The sequence below is a fragment of the Oreochromis niloticus genome, linkage group LG23, assembly GCF_001858045.2.
Source record: "Oreochromis niloticus isolate F11D_XX linkage group LG23, O_niloticus_UMD_NMBU, whole genome shotgun sequence".
Taxonomy (NCBI): Eukaryota; Metazoa; Chordata; class Actinopteri; order Cichliformes; family Cichlidae; genus Oreochromis; species Oreochromis niloticus.
Window position 1 is genome coordinate 6,052,293 of NC_031986.2, and position 14,916 is coordinate 6,067,208.

The 14,916-nt window shown below is 37.8% G+C and overlaps 1 protein-coding gene across 2 annotated transcripts in view; it reads left to right on the top strand.

The window, feature by feature from the left end:
• gpr137c (G protein-coupled receptor 137c) overlaps positions 1-14,025 on the top strand; it is a 17,258-nt gene extending 3,233 nt beyond the window's left edge. Inside the window, exons 3-9 of one of the 2 annotated variants that reach the window (XM_005449956.4) lie at positions 6,934-6,983; positions 7,353-7,460; positions 7,611-7,749; positions 8,371-8,520; positions 9,753-9,878; positions 9,981-10,105; positions 10,214-14,022. In XM_005449956.4, coding sequence (XP_005450013.1) covers positions 6,934-6,983; positions 7,353-7,460; positions 7,611-7,749; positions 8,371-8,520; positions 9,753-9,878; positions 9,981-10,105; positions 10,214-10,490 — 975 coding nt within the window. In that variant the 3' untranslated portion in view covers positions 10,491-14,022. Of the gene's footprint in view, positions 1-6,933; positions 6,984-7,352; positions 7,461-7,610; positions 7,750-8,370; positions 8,521-9,752; positions 9,879-9,980; positions 10,106-10,213 lie in introns of both variants that reach the window. The other variant, XM_019351697.2, reaches the window with a different exon arrangement.
• The last annotated feature ends 891 nt before the right edge of the window (positions 14,026-14,916 follow it).

Below are 14,916 nucleotides of genomic sequence, written 5' to 3' on the forward strand. Positions count from 1 at the left end.
ATCCTGCATTTAACTTAACTTGGAAGTGGTTTTGGTTTTAAGATGCATCCTGAAGAACCCAATCCAGTGGCCCTAAATGCAAGCATAAGCACTCACAGTTGGTCAGGGATGCCTTTATCCACCTGTCTAGTGCAAATGTCAGTCACAGGGGACTTAAGGTCTTGTGCTGCCAGTTTGAAAAGTTTTAATAACAGACTGTATGGATGTTGCCACTATGATGTCACTAAATCCTGTCTTTGAAGGCTTGAGCTGAAGGACATTGGCATGCTAACTTTTTAAACCACATGTTACAAACACAGGGTGTATATGACCGAGACACACAGGGGAACTGGACAGTCAAACAATAGGTATGCCCAACCTAAAGAGAGCCTTTTGGACTCTAAAGGGGAGCAAAATACATAAAATGAGCATCATGTTGGATTTTCTAAACTAGATATTAACACCACAAACTCATCCAGAAAAGCCTATTAGGAGTAGCTTGAAGTACTTTTCTGAACTGAGCGGTTGCTGTCATATTCCAGGCCTGCTTATAGAACAAAATGACTGTGTTTGCACTGGAAATTAGTGAGGGTGGTCTCTGCCTATGCAGGTACCCTTGGAAAAACCCAGAAACTATTCAAATCAAAAATCAAAACAAATCTTTATTGATATATTCTGAAGTGTCGAAACTCGTCATTGAGAGTACAGCGGAGGTTGTCAAATATCTTCATGGGGTGAAAGAGGTATAACTGCGCTGCAGGTTTAATAGGGTGATAGGACAGCCTAGAAAGAGATTGGGTTTGCCTAGAGAGAGAGAGAGAGAGACTTACCAGGTGAACCAGAAAGCACAAGACACACCTGCAGAAAGTAAGAGCTACATAGAGAGGACAATAGGCCATGGGAGAGAACAGGCACAAGGTTAATGCTATGTCAAAGTCAAAGGTTTTACAGATAATATATCTTCTGTGTGTCATGAATTCATAGCTGCATGATAGTTTATCAAATTCAGTAGCTCAGTGTTTGCTTTGTATTTCATTAAGTATCACATAGACATACTTGTACATTATGAGTATTTTTTAGCAGACCATGCATCAAAGGTGTAGGCAGCAATGAATTCACCTTCAAAGATACATTGAATGCACGGTAAAACGTGCTGGACTCTTGTTGTTTTATATTTCACTCATCTGCCACTTTATTAGGTACACCTTACTAGTGCCAGGTTGGATCTTATTTTGACATTCAGAACTGCCTTAATTCTTTGTGGTGTTGACTCAGCAAAGTGCTGAAAACATTTCTCAGATTTTGGTCCATTTTGGCATGATTGCATCACAAAGTTGCTGAAGTATTTTGTCTGCTGCAAAGTCATGAGAGTCTCTTGTTCTACTGCATCTGAATGGTGCTCCATTGGACTGAGATCTGGTGACGAAGACACAAGTTTAAGAATATTTCAGCTTTGTGACATGGTTGTCCTATTACAAAGCTTAAATCATTATTATTCTGGTGGAAGCAGACATCAGAAGATGCATACAGTGTGGTCATAAAGGGATGGACATGGTCAACAACAATACCCAAGTAGGCTGTAGCATTTTTAACAATGCTCCATTGGTACTATGGGGACCAAAGAGTGTCAAGAAAATATCCCCCACATCATTACAACACCATCACCAGCATGAATGGTTGATACAAGGTAGCATTGATCCACGTTTTCATGTTGTCTACATCAAATTCAGACCCTGTTATCTTAATGTTGGGGTAAAGACTGGAGTGGCACTCGGTGTTTGTGCTGGAAAGTCCCAGCAGATCAGCAGCTTCAGAAATATTCAGACCAGCCTATATGGAAACCAAGAATCATGCAGCATTTAAAGTCGCTTTCTTTCTCATTCTTAGATACATGCTCACGTTTACACTTTAGTGCAGGGGTGAGGAACTCCAGACCTCAAGGGCCGGTGTCCTGCAGGTTTTCGATATCACCCTGGGTCAACACACCTGACTCAAACGACTAGTTCATTATCAGGCCTCTGGAGAACTTCAAGACATGTTGAGGAGGTTGTTTAGCTATTGAAATCAGCAGTACTGGATCAAGCACACATCTAAAACCTGCAGGACACCAGCCGCTGAGGTGCATGCCTGTATGCAGTGAGTTGTTGCCATGTGACTGGCTGATGAGAGCAGGTATTCTTATTAAAGTGGTTAATTAGTGTAAGTGGTCATCTAAGAATGACCACTTACACTGTAAGAACAATTCTGATTTCAGTAACCTTACATGCAGAAAATACATGTTCTTGTATATTTGGTTTATTAAGCTTTCTAAATTGTTTTTGTTACTTTTGGAAAGACTAAGGCTTGCAGTTTTAGTTGTTATGCTAATAAGCCTAAATACACTTTATGCTGAGCTAAGCTAATCAGCTGCTAAAATGTCATACTTGGCCAATACTATTACTGCTACTACTAAAAATAGTAATAGTGGTATTCCATCAATACCTAATGGATGGATATAAAAGTGGCTTCAATCTTATTATTGAAATGTTTGTCATAAAGTGACAGTATCAAAGCTATCTCTTTGATATAGCCAGTTTTTCATTACACAGTGTTTGAAATAGCAGGGATTCCCTCTAAAAATGTATGTGCAGCTAAATATGGCCAGTGTTATCACCATTGGCCTACATGTTCTGGGCTGACTGGTTTGAAGCAGTTTGGGTTGGTTTTGAAAGCTTTGCAAATAGACTCAGTTCATGTCCTGGGGTGAGAGAGGGTGGATTGCATTTGCTTCTAGCCTCCATTAGTGTTTCCTGTGCAGTAAGTGGATTGGACTCAAGAAAATGTCCCTGTTTGCTGACTGCTGTCACGGACGCAGTTGTTTAACACCTGCCCGTGCCAAATGCATCTACGCATGTTGGGATCGTCACATGACTGGCCAGCCCAGTGAACAAACATTTCCAGCTTGTGGTTTGACGTCTGGTCAGAAGCACCTCCACACTCTCGACTGGTTCACTAGTTTCTCATTTACATACAGGGAGAGTAAAAAGGAAGCCCATCCAACTGGCTGAGTGGAGGTTTGGTAATGAAACCAATGGTGTCCTATGACTGCTGATTATTCATTGTTGCTTATGTGTAAATGCACACAAAATATGAATAAAATCAGTTTTACATTTCCTTGTATTAAAATAACAAAAATGAATCATGTCACATATAATTTTGTTTTGCTTTGCTGTCACTTTAGGTCTAAATCTAAATTTAAATATACCCATGTTGGAATATCATGTGACAGGCCAGCCCAGTGAATGAACATTTCCAGTTCTGGCCAGATTTGAGTAAAATATGTGAATCATATTTTCTTATAGTGTATACAGCTCAAACTGAAAGCTCTCTCTGCAGTAAATGATTACAGGCTCAGTAATGGCAGAAAACACTTTGCTTGCTTCTTCTGTTTGTACATCATTGTTAAAGCCGCTATAACCAATATCTCTACGCCAGCGGTGGCTCAGCTGGCCTGCATGTAAGCAAAGTTACTAACAGCGATGAAGCAGCAACGAATTCATCTCTGCTTTGTAAATAATTGAAGAATTTTACAAACTTTCAGCTTTATTTGTTTTATTTTTTGTAACAAGCAAAGTGACAGAGAGGTAGCTGTTAAGAATTAGAATTTGTGGGTTGCGATTGGTTGTTGTTTGTTTTCTGCATTAAACTACCTTGTGACAATTTGCATGAATGGATATCAGAAATATGGCTTTGGTTAATATTAACTCCCAGACAAATATTGTCTTGTGTAAATGGGACAAAAGCCAAAAAGGCTGGAAATCAATGGCAGACACTTACTGACACTTACTCAGGGTTAACTGGTAGTGTCTTCACCAACCATGTGATAGTGACTCATAAAGGGTCATTTTGCTGACTATCAAAATAACCCACAAAAGTATACAGTTTACTGTAAAAACTGTTAAGAAAACTCTTAAATTCCACACTTAAAAACATGAAACAAAATCTTATTGTCATTGAAAAATGGCCAAATTATTATTCTTTGAGTCCAGGTATGGACCTCTTAGGGTCGTGACAAATGCCTCAGGGCTACTGTAACATTTGTAATTCAAATATTTCACATTTTGTAGATTTTAAAACTTAAACCTACTAATATATTATAGTCTTATGAAATTATATAGCATCATAGGAGGAATTCAGATCATCTCACCATTAAAATAAAGTCCACATTAAGAATTCTGATCCAGTAATATAGTGTATATATCCCAGCATAGTGAATATTTTAACTTTAGGTATTTTAATTATGTTTTGATGCTAAAACTTGTGTATTTGTATTTTTGCAGGGTCATTGCTTTTATTTAAGAGTCTAAATACTACTTCTCCATCTTGCAAAGTAGTTCTTAAACATAAAGCAGTATTTAAACCTGTGTATTGTGTCGCTTTTCATGTTATAACCCCTGTATGAGAGCACAGAGCTGTACACGAGCCTGAAAATTGTACCCAGTATTTTCTATGCCAGTAGACTGGCATTCATTTCTCATCAAATATTCTGTCTTAATTTGACTTTATTTCTAAAAATGCATTAAAAAGAGCCTCATAGTATCATCATAGACCGTTCGATCCGCAGGGCTTTACTATTAAAACACATGACTGATTCTTTCAAACAGTATGCCATGATTTTTCCACCTCACTGTTTAATGTTCACTTGCCTCTTTAGCTGAGGTCTGATATATTATCATGCAACTGCTGTGTGACGCGCATGTGTTGAAATAGTGTCTTTCTGATGAGTCAGCTGTGACTCCTGACATGTGATGTACTTCCCATTATTATATATATTTTTTTCTGCTTCCTACAAAAAGTGTAATGTAGTGATGAGTTTCCTAGGCTGAGAGAAAACACAGTAACAAATTGAACTAATCTCATTGTCTACTCATTATTAAAGACAAAATATTGATAAGTGGACATTTTTTTTTTTTTAATAGAGTCTTTTTCTTTTTTTTTTTAATTCCATAACATACATGCAGAAACATAGTGCACATAAAGTACACAGCCTGGTAGTCATCTGTTGCCTTGTTGCTTCATTTCTAGGTTACAAATTACCTCCTCCTGGCCTACATTCTCACACAAAAGGCTCACTGATAATGTGTGTACGTGTCCGTGTGTGTTTAAACTCAGCGTTGACTGGGTCAGTGTCCTGTGTGTCCGGTGCAAATGTAACATATAATGTCAGAAATGGATTATGATTTCATTTAACGTTGCTCAAGAACAATTGTAGCAAATGTTGGCGCGTTTCCTTGTTTGTACCTCTTAATAAAGAGTGTTTTGCTAAATATCTGTGAAAAGTGAGTCATTCCAAGGAGCGAGTGAACTTCATCAGTGGATGTCTGTGTTCCAGCTTTTGTACCCTTAAGCTGGACTTGGGCACAGGTTGATGTTTTTTAGGCAGCTACTGATAAGATGTTGGCAACAAGGTGGCCGAGAGTCAACAGCTTGTGTAGTGCCGGTCTCGGCGGTTTATTAGCTCATTTTTATGCTATGTGCGGCGGTTAGCATAGTGTAGCATTGCATCTGTTTTACTGTTTGAAGAATATTCCTAATTTTTATGATGTTACGAAAATATGATTGTCACAGGTGATGAAGTACTTTAACAGGTACCTTTGGTGAGTTCCTATGTTTAAAAATAATTTAAAATTAGTTTAAAAAATTAGCCAGAGCTGTAAAAGTCAAAGACGTGTAGGGGCGGGGGGCTTTAACTCTTAAAAAAAATTTATTTCAAATTCTGTTGTTGTAGAGAGTAAGCAACTAAAGTTAAGCTGGGGCTGGGTCATACTGTCATGCTGTACCAATTTGAACCACAAGAATCAAACAGGCTAATAATTGGGAGCACATTATGTGCACTGGTAGCACATAAATGTAGGTAGAGAATGAAGAAAATATCAGAAGTTAGAAGAATAACCGCACACATCACCCCTAGTGGTGAAAATGTTATTAACCTGTGCACAAGGCAACTGAAAAAACACCTTTAAAACCAACCTGAAGAACTTGTGTATGTTTTGTGTTGCTACTCTCTATATTATTTGATCAGTGTGTTCTGTTATGTCTATAGCTATCATTTGCATCATTTTTCATTGACGCATTTTTCCATTTACTCATCTGCGTACAGCAAAGCAGTTAGTTGTTGTTATTAGCATTTAGCTTCTGGCTAACATTTAGTTCGCCTTTACAATGTGAATGTGGCAGTTTGATAATATTTAAAGTAACATGACAGTCTTGCCAACCAGTAGAGGTTTTGCGAGTGCAGCTGTAATGGTTCTGCTTGTGTCAGAGAACAGTTTTATTGCTCCATAGGAACAGTCTGTGACAATCAGTGAGTCATAAGGCCCAAACATACAGAAATGTAATTTCTAAAATCAACAATATATAAAATAAAAGCACACAATGTGATCCCATCTAACCCTCAGCTAGAAAGTCCAAATTATGTCTTACTAGAAAAGCTAACAGTGCATGGATTAAAAGACTTGACATATGTCCATGTGTCTGTTAGTGGTTTCTATGGAAGTAACATCTATCCCCCTCTGATGTTTTTCTTTATCTTTGGCTCTGTGAGCCAAAAGGTGTGACTTCAAACTGCTCTAAACTCTCAGTTTTAGACATTTTACTTTTTTCTTGGCTCTATATGATATAATTGACAGTGGATATCTCTAATATGGCTGGGTCAGGCATAGATGTCTAGCTGTGAGCACAGAAGCCCCACCTACCTGTTATTTAAATCATTTATTTGCAATCATTGGGGCAGCCAATGAGAAGAAAGTCACCTTAAGGGGCTAAACTGAGACATTGGCTGAACTGAGGGGGCTGCAACATGCAAAGCTATAATACTAAATATCAATGATAACAGTATGGACTGGAAGTACACTGTTAATGTACAGTATCTGCCTTATAATTGTAATAAAAGTGATATCATTGTCTCTTTCTCAGGTGATGTTTAAAGCTAAAGCCAAGTATTCACCAGAGCTCACAAAGTACAAGTAAGTCTCTTTTTAATCTGTAATATTTCTGTTTTTAAGTAAATTGCATTTAGTTATGCAGTATTCCTTTTAACCTTGATTATTTAAGACAGAATTCAGAATAAGTCATAAGATCCTTCTTCTGCTTATGGCTAGTCTCTCTTTTGTCTCTTTTTGTCTTTCTCTTTTATACACACACACACACACACACACACACACACACACACACACACACACACACACACACACACACACACACACACACGTGTGCCCGCGCGCACAGATGGATTGCAGCTTCAACACTATTAATATTAATAAGTTGTTGTGTGTGAATAAAGTCACATTTTTGGCTTTTACTGCCTGTCTGTATTTGTCTGTTTCCCTCTCCAGGGTTCCCCTGCGTTTGTTCTTCCTGTCTCTCAGTATATTTTTCCTGGTGGTGAATTTGACTTGTGCACTGTTAGTGCAAGGAGCTCTTGAACACTCTGAATCCCCGAGGTACACAAAAACCTTTAATCAAAACAAAACATTTAATTGAATGTTTTCTACTTACCTGAAAATAAAGGAGAAAACATTCATTCATAGCACAGTTTTAATTCTGAATTTTATCCCAGTATTTAAAGACATTAGCAACCTCTGTGTTTCCAGTGATGGGAGTGTCAGACATGCAGTCTTGGCCCGGGTCCTGATCAACGACAGTCTGTTTGTGCTGTGTGCCATATCTCTGGCTGTGTGCATCTTCAAGATCGCCAAGATGTCATCTGCCAACGTTTATCTCGAGTCCAAGGTAGAAGGAAAAAAAACATGAATTGTTCAGCTGCTTTTTCTTTAGATACACTGATTTTACTTTCTTCTAATCAATAAATACAGTTAATACTCAACAATATGAGATATTAGGAATTAATAATTTTGATGCTGATCATTCAGTGCCTTCAGATAATCCACTTTCCACCAGCACTGTGTTTGGGAAGTGAAGAAAACTGTAACCTGCATATTTTCATCCCATCTGCAGGAGTCTGCCATTGTTTTTATGATATAAACCATCTTTATAACATAAAAACCAATTTATCAGAAAAAAAGAATATGGTCAGCTATTCTGCAACCAGCCACCAGGGGGCGATTGAGGTATTTTATCCTCACTTCCCAAAAGTCCCAAAATTTGAAATGATTTTATACTACTAAAGTATAAAAACTATAAAGTAACCTTTACACAGGGAATAGTGAATGAATGAACAAGGTGCTTTTCTGGACGCAACCTTAGAAATCCAGTGAGAAAATATCATATCTCTCCTATAATTCAATCTTTGGCTGTAGTCAGACATTTATGTCACGCTAAAGCCTCTGTTGTGTTGGTGGATCACATCAGCTGATGGTGAGCTTGTAATAAGCATAGAAATCCTTCCTTTAGGGTACATCCGTGTGCCAAGCGACAGCCATCGGTGCCATGGTGATTCTCCTCTTCATGTCCAGAGCCTGTTATAACCTGGTGGTGGTGGCCCTGACCCCACAGGACCGATTCAGTCCCTTTAATTATGGCTGGTACAGTGTTTCTGATCAGGTACTGTATCATGTGTGTTCAGTTATAGATATATCGCCTGTGTGTGTGCGCATGCGTGTGTGCAGACAGTCCATCTAAGGAGATTTGGGAAGGTGATACTTAATGGGGTAAAGGGCTTTGTTTGCTATAAATAACTGTGTGTCTGTGTGAACTGACCTACATCTGAGTTCAGGCTTTGAGATGGACAGACCTTTTTAAATAATTTCATTGTGTATTTTGTGGGCAGGTATTGCACACGACAAACAGTAACAGATCTCTGACAGGAGAAATTATTTGCCACTACATTACTAGCCAAACTATTCAATAAGTGTGTATTAACTAAGTATAGCCCACCTGATATAAACCAAAACAGTACTTGGTGTTTCAGCTGTTGTTTTCTAGTTGTAAATGTGCGTTGCTATCAGTGAAGATCAAGGTTGCCCTCTGGTGGATACAGCATGGAACATCAACAGTCAAAACACGGTTGAAGGGTGTTTTTGTTTGTTTGTTTGTTTGTTTGTTTGTTTGTTTTTGGGGGGGGGGGGGTGTCACCTTTTTTCTTTTTCTTTTTTAACTTTTTCTATTATAAATGCTGATAATGATAGATTAGCATGCACCTAATCTTGGCCGATAATATCATCCCATGTTGGGTGCTAGAGGCTTTGCATGATTCATGAGTGATATTTGTCTGATAGAAATATACGGTTTTAACCTGTCTCTTTAAGTTCTCCCTACATGGAAGCCCACCTATCTGTTGTAAGATTACGTAAACAAGGAAAAATTTGGGTTTTTTTTAAACATATGTTTATGAGATAATTACTTGATAAAATTAAAACTTACTATTTTAGCTTGAGCTAGGAATTGATTAGCTTGGCTTAGCATACAAACTGAAGGGAATAGAAACTTGAAGTTTGTTAATTTGGTAAATATTTTTAACTTTTTGTCTACAAAAATGGTACATATGTAAATTTGTAGGTAGTTGGAAGCTATATTTTCAAATATGTAAAGGCTAGCAGTTTTTCTGTGCTCCCAGTATTTAGGCTAAGCTGCGATAATTACTACATGGCACTAGCTATAAAACTGGAACTTTGATGTCAGAGTGGTATCCATATCTTCTCAGCCTTCTTTATTATTCCCATATTTTAAGTTTTTTTTTTTTTTTACATTATGATTATTTTTTTTCAGTTATTTACTGCCTTCAATATGTTTTAGGTCAAAGAAAATATCCATAATACAGTGTGTTTGTGTTAAAGGCTGACGTACAGGAGATCAGCGGTGAAGCCTACATTGTGTTTGGGATCATTCTGTTCTTCTGGGAGCTGCTGCCTACCAGCTTAGTTGTGGTTTTCTTTAGAGTCCAGAGACCCAACCAAAACCTGGTAAACTAAGAAGTTAAAAAAAACTGTAATGCTATCTCATGTGAACTTTTTTTTAAAAGTTGTAAATTTGAGACAAAACTTAAATATGTCTGCATCTCTCAGGCTCCAGGAGGCATGATCAACAGCCATAGTTTCAGCTCCAGGGCTTATTTCTTTGACAATCCCCGGCGGTACGACAGCGATGACGACCTGTCCAGAAGCATCAATAACAGGACTGATCGGGCCAGGTGGGCATGAACATTTGAGGTTAAAAGACACAATATTTAAATTATGTTAAGCTTAATATTGTGTTGTAAGCTTGTAGTTTAAAAAAATGTGTTCTCTCCCACTCTCAGTCTTCTGTCCACCACACCCCAACCAGGAGCATCTAGTTGGTATGGCTCCATCCAATGTAATGCACCTTTGGCAGCAGGGGTGGCATCTGCCCAGCAGCCACCATCTTCCACGGCGCCCCTCCTTTTTGCCTATGGAAACATCCAGAGTCACCATCACCACCATCACAACTACTACTCCACCCCCCAGAACAACTATCACCATCACAGTAACTATTATTCCACACCACAGAATTATCACTGCGGATCACAGACGTATTTCAGCACCCCACAGAATTAAGCTGGAGCGGTCATAAAGATTAAAAAAAGGAAAAAAAAAAAAAGAAAGAAGAGGGACTGATTACTCAAAATGTTGTTTTTTTGTTTTTGTTTTTTTCTTTGTCGGCATTCTGCTTAACAAACAGCGTCATAACTTGTACTTGTACAAAACTTTTTCTCTGGACCAAATTGTGCGTAATAATTGGTTCGCCAAATAATTTTGGAGAAATGTGGGGGTGTAAACAATGAAAAGGTTGGCACACCATGACTACTTGCTTTTTGAAAGCCATCTTTAAACAGGAACCATGGAACAATTTGCAGCACTAGTAGCTAATATGCCTACAAATGAAGATGCTTTTTTGTGTTTAATATTTTGTCAATAATTTTTTGAGATTGGTTCCAATCATCGACCGGAAAAATCATCACCCATTTCCCTTTCCTGGTAAATTCCACTCACACTATTCATTTCGGCATATATACGATAATCAAGCAGGTATGTAAGCTAAAATGGCTAATCATAAATCTGCAACAGTATGACAGTGACAAGTTCGGGACGTCTTGTCAAATTATTGTTTGGATCATGTGACCGTTTGCAATAGAAACGTAAAAATGCAAACTTTTAATTGGCAGTAGGCTAAGTTGGGAAAGGGCACAGCACTGCAGGTGGGCTTTTTCAATAGAAGAACATCTGTGTTCTCCAATTCAGTATTCAGTTATTACACATTAACACTTCTTTGCACTTTTTTGAAAGTGAAATATTTCTTAAGCGTTATTTAAAAATGGCTACACAAACACAACAAGAGTCATCAGCTGTAGCCATAGCTAAAATATTTTGACCAGCTAGCTGTGGGAGAGAACGGTGTAGCTAGCAGCTAACAAGGAAAAAATGTTTTGTGTGCCTGCCACTGTTTACTGATGTAGTTACATTTGAAGAAAAAAAAAAAAAAAGATGAAGCTAATAAAAAGTTTAATTATCATTACTTGTTTTATTTGCCACGCAGATGGTTTACCTGAATGTAAAAACAGCCTAATCAAATTAAACTGGCCAGTGCTATTTGGCTAACTAATGGACTATGAACAGAAACCAGAAATCTTGTAAGCCTACACATTCCTACAAATGCATATGCATAAATTTGTTTACAGAGATTTCTTCTCACAATTCAGATCTGGGAATATTTTCACAATCCCCTTATGCTATACAGAATGTTCTTGGGAAAGTTCAAACCTTTGTCATAATACCATTATAAGCTAGGCCATTAAAATCTAACCCTTTAAACATAGGAGTAACTCTTCACTATGAAAACTAAATTATGTACTTCTGCAAAAGATGTTTATCACTCTTAAGATCTAGTTTTGACAGGAATTAGCGTTTGCTAATTTGCAGTGACTGTTGATTCAGCGAGTGCTAGGTCATACCGAGTGCTGAAGCTTTCTTAATCTGTTTAGCAAGAAAATTAGCAGAGACCCAGAAAATGCAGGAAGCTAATGATTCCTTAGCTTCGTGTGTTTTCATAGCCAAGTCCTTCACCAAACAGATTGGTAGGAATCTATTTTTAAAGGCAAATTTATTACCTTGGTTAAAATGTTGCCGTTAAATTGTACCACACAAACAGAAAGGTGTGCAAAAGCTATCAAAAACCTTCCTACTTTAAGCTGCTGAACCACTCCTTTACTGGCACATAATGTTGGTTGGGTCAAATAAGTTTACAGTTCTCAAAACTTGCAAAATACTGTTACATTTAAAGGTACTTTTTGTCATTACCCTCTGAAAAGTTAAACCAGCACTTTCACCACCAGGAAGCAGCATTTTACCAACAGGTGTACTGAATTAGGTTCACATTTCTGTTTAGCCACACCCTTGTGTCCTCAAACGGCATCTAGATTGCCATTAAAATGAATGCATACTTACTGACTTGCTTGATTGATTCAGAGCGCCCTCTTGTGTTTCACATTGGTATTACAAAATATGGGCTAGTTCAGCTTGGCTGATATTACTTCAACACAATTCACATATGTTGTGGACATGAAGTCATAGATTGATTCTTTAACTTGTGTTCATAGTTTAAAAAGTTAAAAAGAGTTATGTGCCCAGGAAAAAAAAAAAAAAGTCAGATTTATATGTAGCAGCTGTATGGGTATCAATCTCAACAGAATCAGCCCGATTGAGGAAAACTGTTTAACAGATTATTGCCTGAGCCAGACTTCAACCAAATCTGCTTGGCTTCTAGAGAATGCCGATGTTGATGAAACTGCTGATGTTGGATAAAAATATTTAACAGCTACATCCAGGCAACCTTGGACAAAATCATACAATGGAAATTTGTGAAAATGTAAGACTGGAGCAAAAATTCTATCACGCATTCTTATGTGAGATAGTGAATACACTGTCAAGAATTAAAATATATCATAGCTTCATCTCAATCACAATCTCACATCATACATAGGAGATTATAGTATTAATATGTGGCCTACATCCAATATTGGACTATAACTTGGCCCTTACTGCTCGTTTGGAAGGGAAAGGTTCGGTAAAACGTGACCAAAAACTTTTATGGCACCTAATTCTTTGTGAGCTGTGAGGCAACGATTTGCACTTAGAAAAGAAGTTCACCTTCAATTTAAAAAAAAAAAAGAAAAGAAAAAAAAAAGGGCTTTTCAGGGCCTGAATGTAGGTTTTTCTTCTCAAACCTTGTATTTTTGTTCAGTAATCATCTTTATTCTGTATTTTACTATTTATCCTTTTGGAAAGGAAAACATCAATGTGCCATCACATGCCATCATATCTAATAGTTTCATTCCTTAAGGAAAACATTTTTGCACAAAAAAAAGGTTGAATGATGTTGTTAATTGTGTCTGGCTATGTAATTTCTAATTCGTGTGTGAAGTAATTTGTGTGTGTGTGTGTGTGTGTGTGTGTGATCGTATGCTTTTCTACATTACTGTTTATTCTACATTAATTTTTACTGTCTAACACATTATGCAGTTTATTTTTTTTGCCCCATTGTTCTTCATAATGTTTCACATGTTCCAAATCTCATAACAGACTGCAGCTTCACTTTTATTAAAAGCTTGACTTTTAATGGAACTTTTTTGCTTTATGACCCCAGTCCCAAATCAGAATCCCTCCATCTCTTCTGACTAAAAGAAAAATGTTCCCACATGGTTTTGGAACACACTTTAACAGACTCATTTCAATTGTATTTCATGCTTTCCATCACTTCTTCAACAGGTTATACTGGACAATCTGAAACACAATGAAAGAAATGAAGTTTTCATTTTTCTTTTTGGTCCAGCTGTTCATCTGCAGTGCAGAATGCATGTTTCTGAAACAGTGCGCAACAACTCAGTATCCTATTTTTCTTTTGAAGCTAGTAATACTTGTGTAAAAATGGTATTTGCTCTTCCTGCTACAAAAAAGCAGTGATAATTGTTTCATGTTATGAATTGTTTCATCCGTGGCCATAATGAATGTAACCTACTGTGCAAGAGATCACTAATGATGTATGCAAGAAAAAACACTACCATGTTTGAATAAAGGCCTACTGCACTGTTTTTAAGATGGAAATCGTTCATGTATAGAAGCTCCTCATTGTCTGCTAACATGGATCTGACCAGTTCTGACTTCTCCTACGAGTACACACAGATCATGAGGCTGAATTGATCAGCTAACCAGGTTATTGAGATGATCCGAACTGAAGGTGAGATGCTAGCTATTCCTCAGAGAGCTGCAAGATGTAGCACCAGAAAACGTATTTATTCAGCAGTTCAGTTCAATTCAGTTTAATTCAATTTTATTTATATAGCGCCAAATCACAACAAAAGTCGCCTCAAGGTGCTTTATATTGTACAGTAGATCGTACAATAATAGATACAGAGAAAAACCCAACAATCATATGACCCCCTATGAGCAAGCACTTTGGCGACAGTGAGAAGGAAAAACTCCCTTTTAACAGGAAGAAACCTCCGACAGAGCCAGGCTCAGGGAGGGGCGGGGCCATCTGCTGCGACCGGTTGGGAGAGAGAAGGAAAACAGGATAAAGACATGCTGTGGAAGAGAGAGAGAGAGAGAGAGAGAGAGAGAGAGATTAATAACAGATATGATTCAATGCAGAGAGGTCTATTAACACATAGTGAGTGAGAAAGGTGACTGGAAAGGAAAAACTCAATGCATCATGGGAATCCCCGGCAGCCTACGTCTATTGCAGCATAACTAAGGGAGGATTCAGGGTCACCTGGTCCAGCTCTAACTATATGCTTTAGCAAAAAGGAAAGTTTTAAGCCTAATCTTGAAAGTAGAGATAGTGTCTGTCTCCTGAGTCCAAACTGGAAGCTGGTTCCACAGAAGAGGGGCCTGAAAACTGAAGGCTCTGCCTCCCATTCTACTTTTAAATACTCTAGGAACAACAAGTAAGCCTGCAGTGCGAGAGCGAAGTGCTCTAATAGGGTGA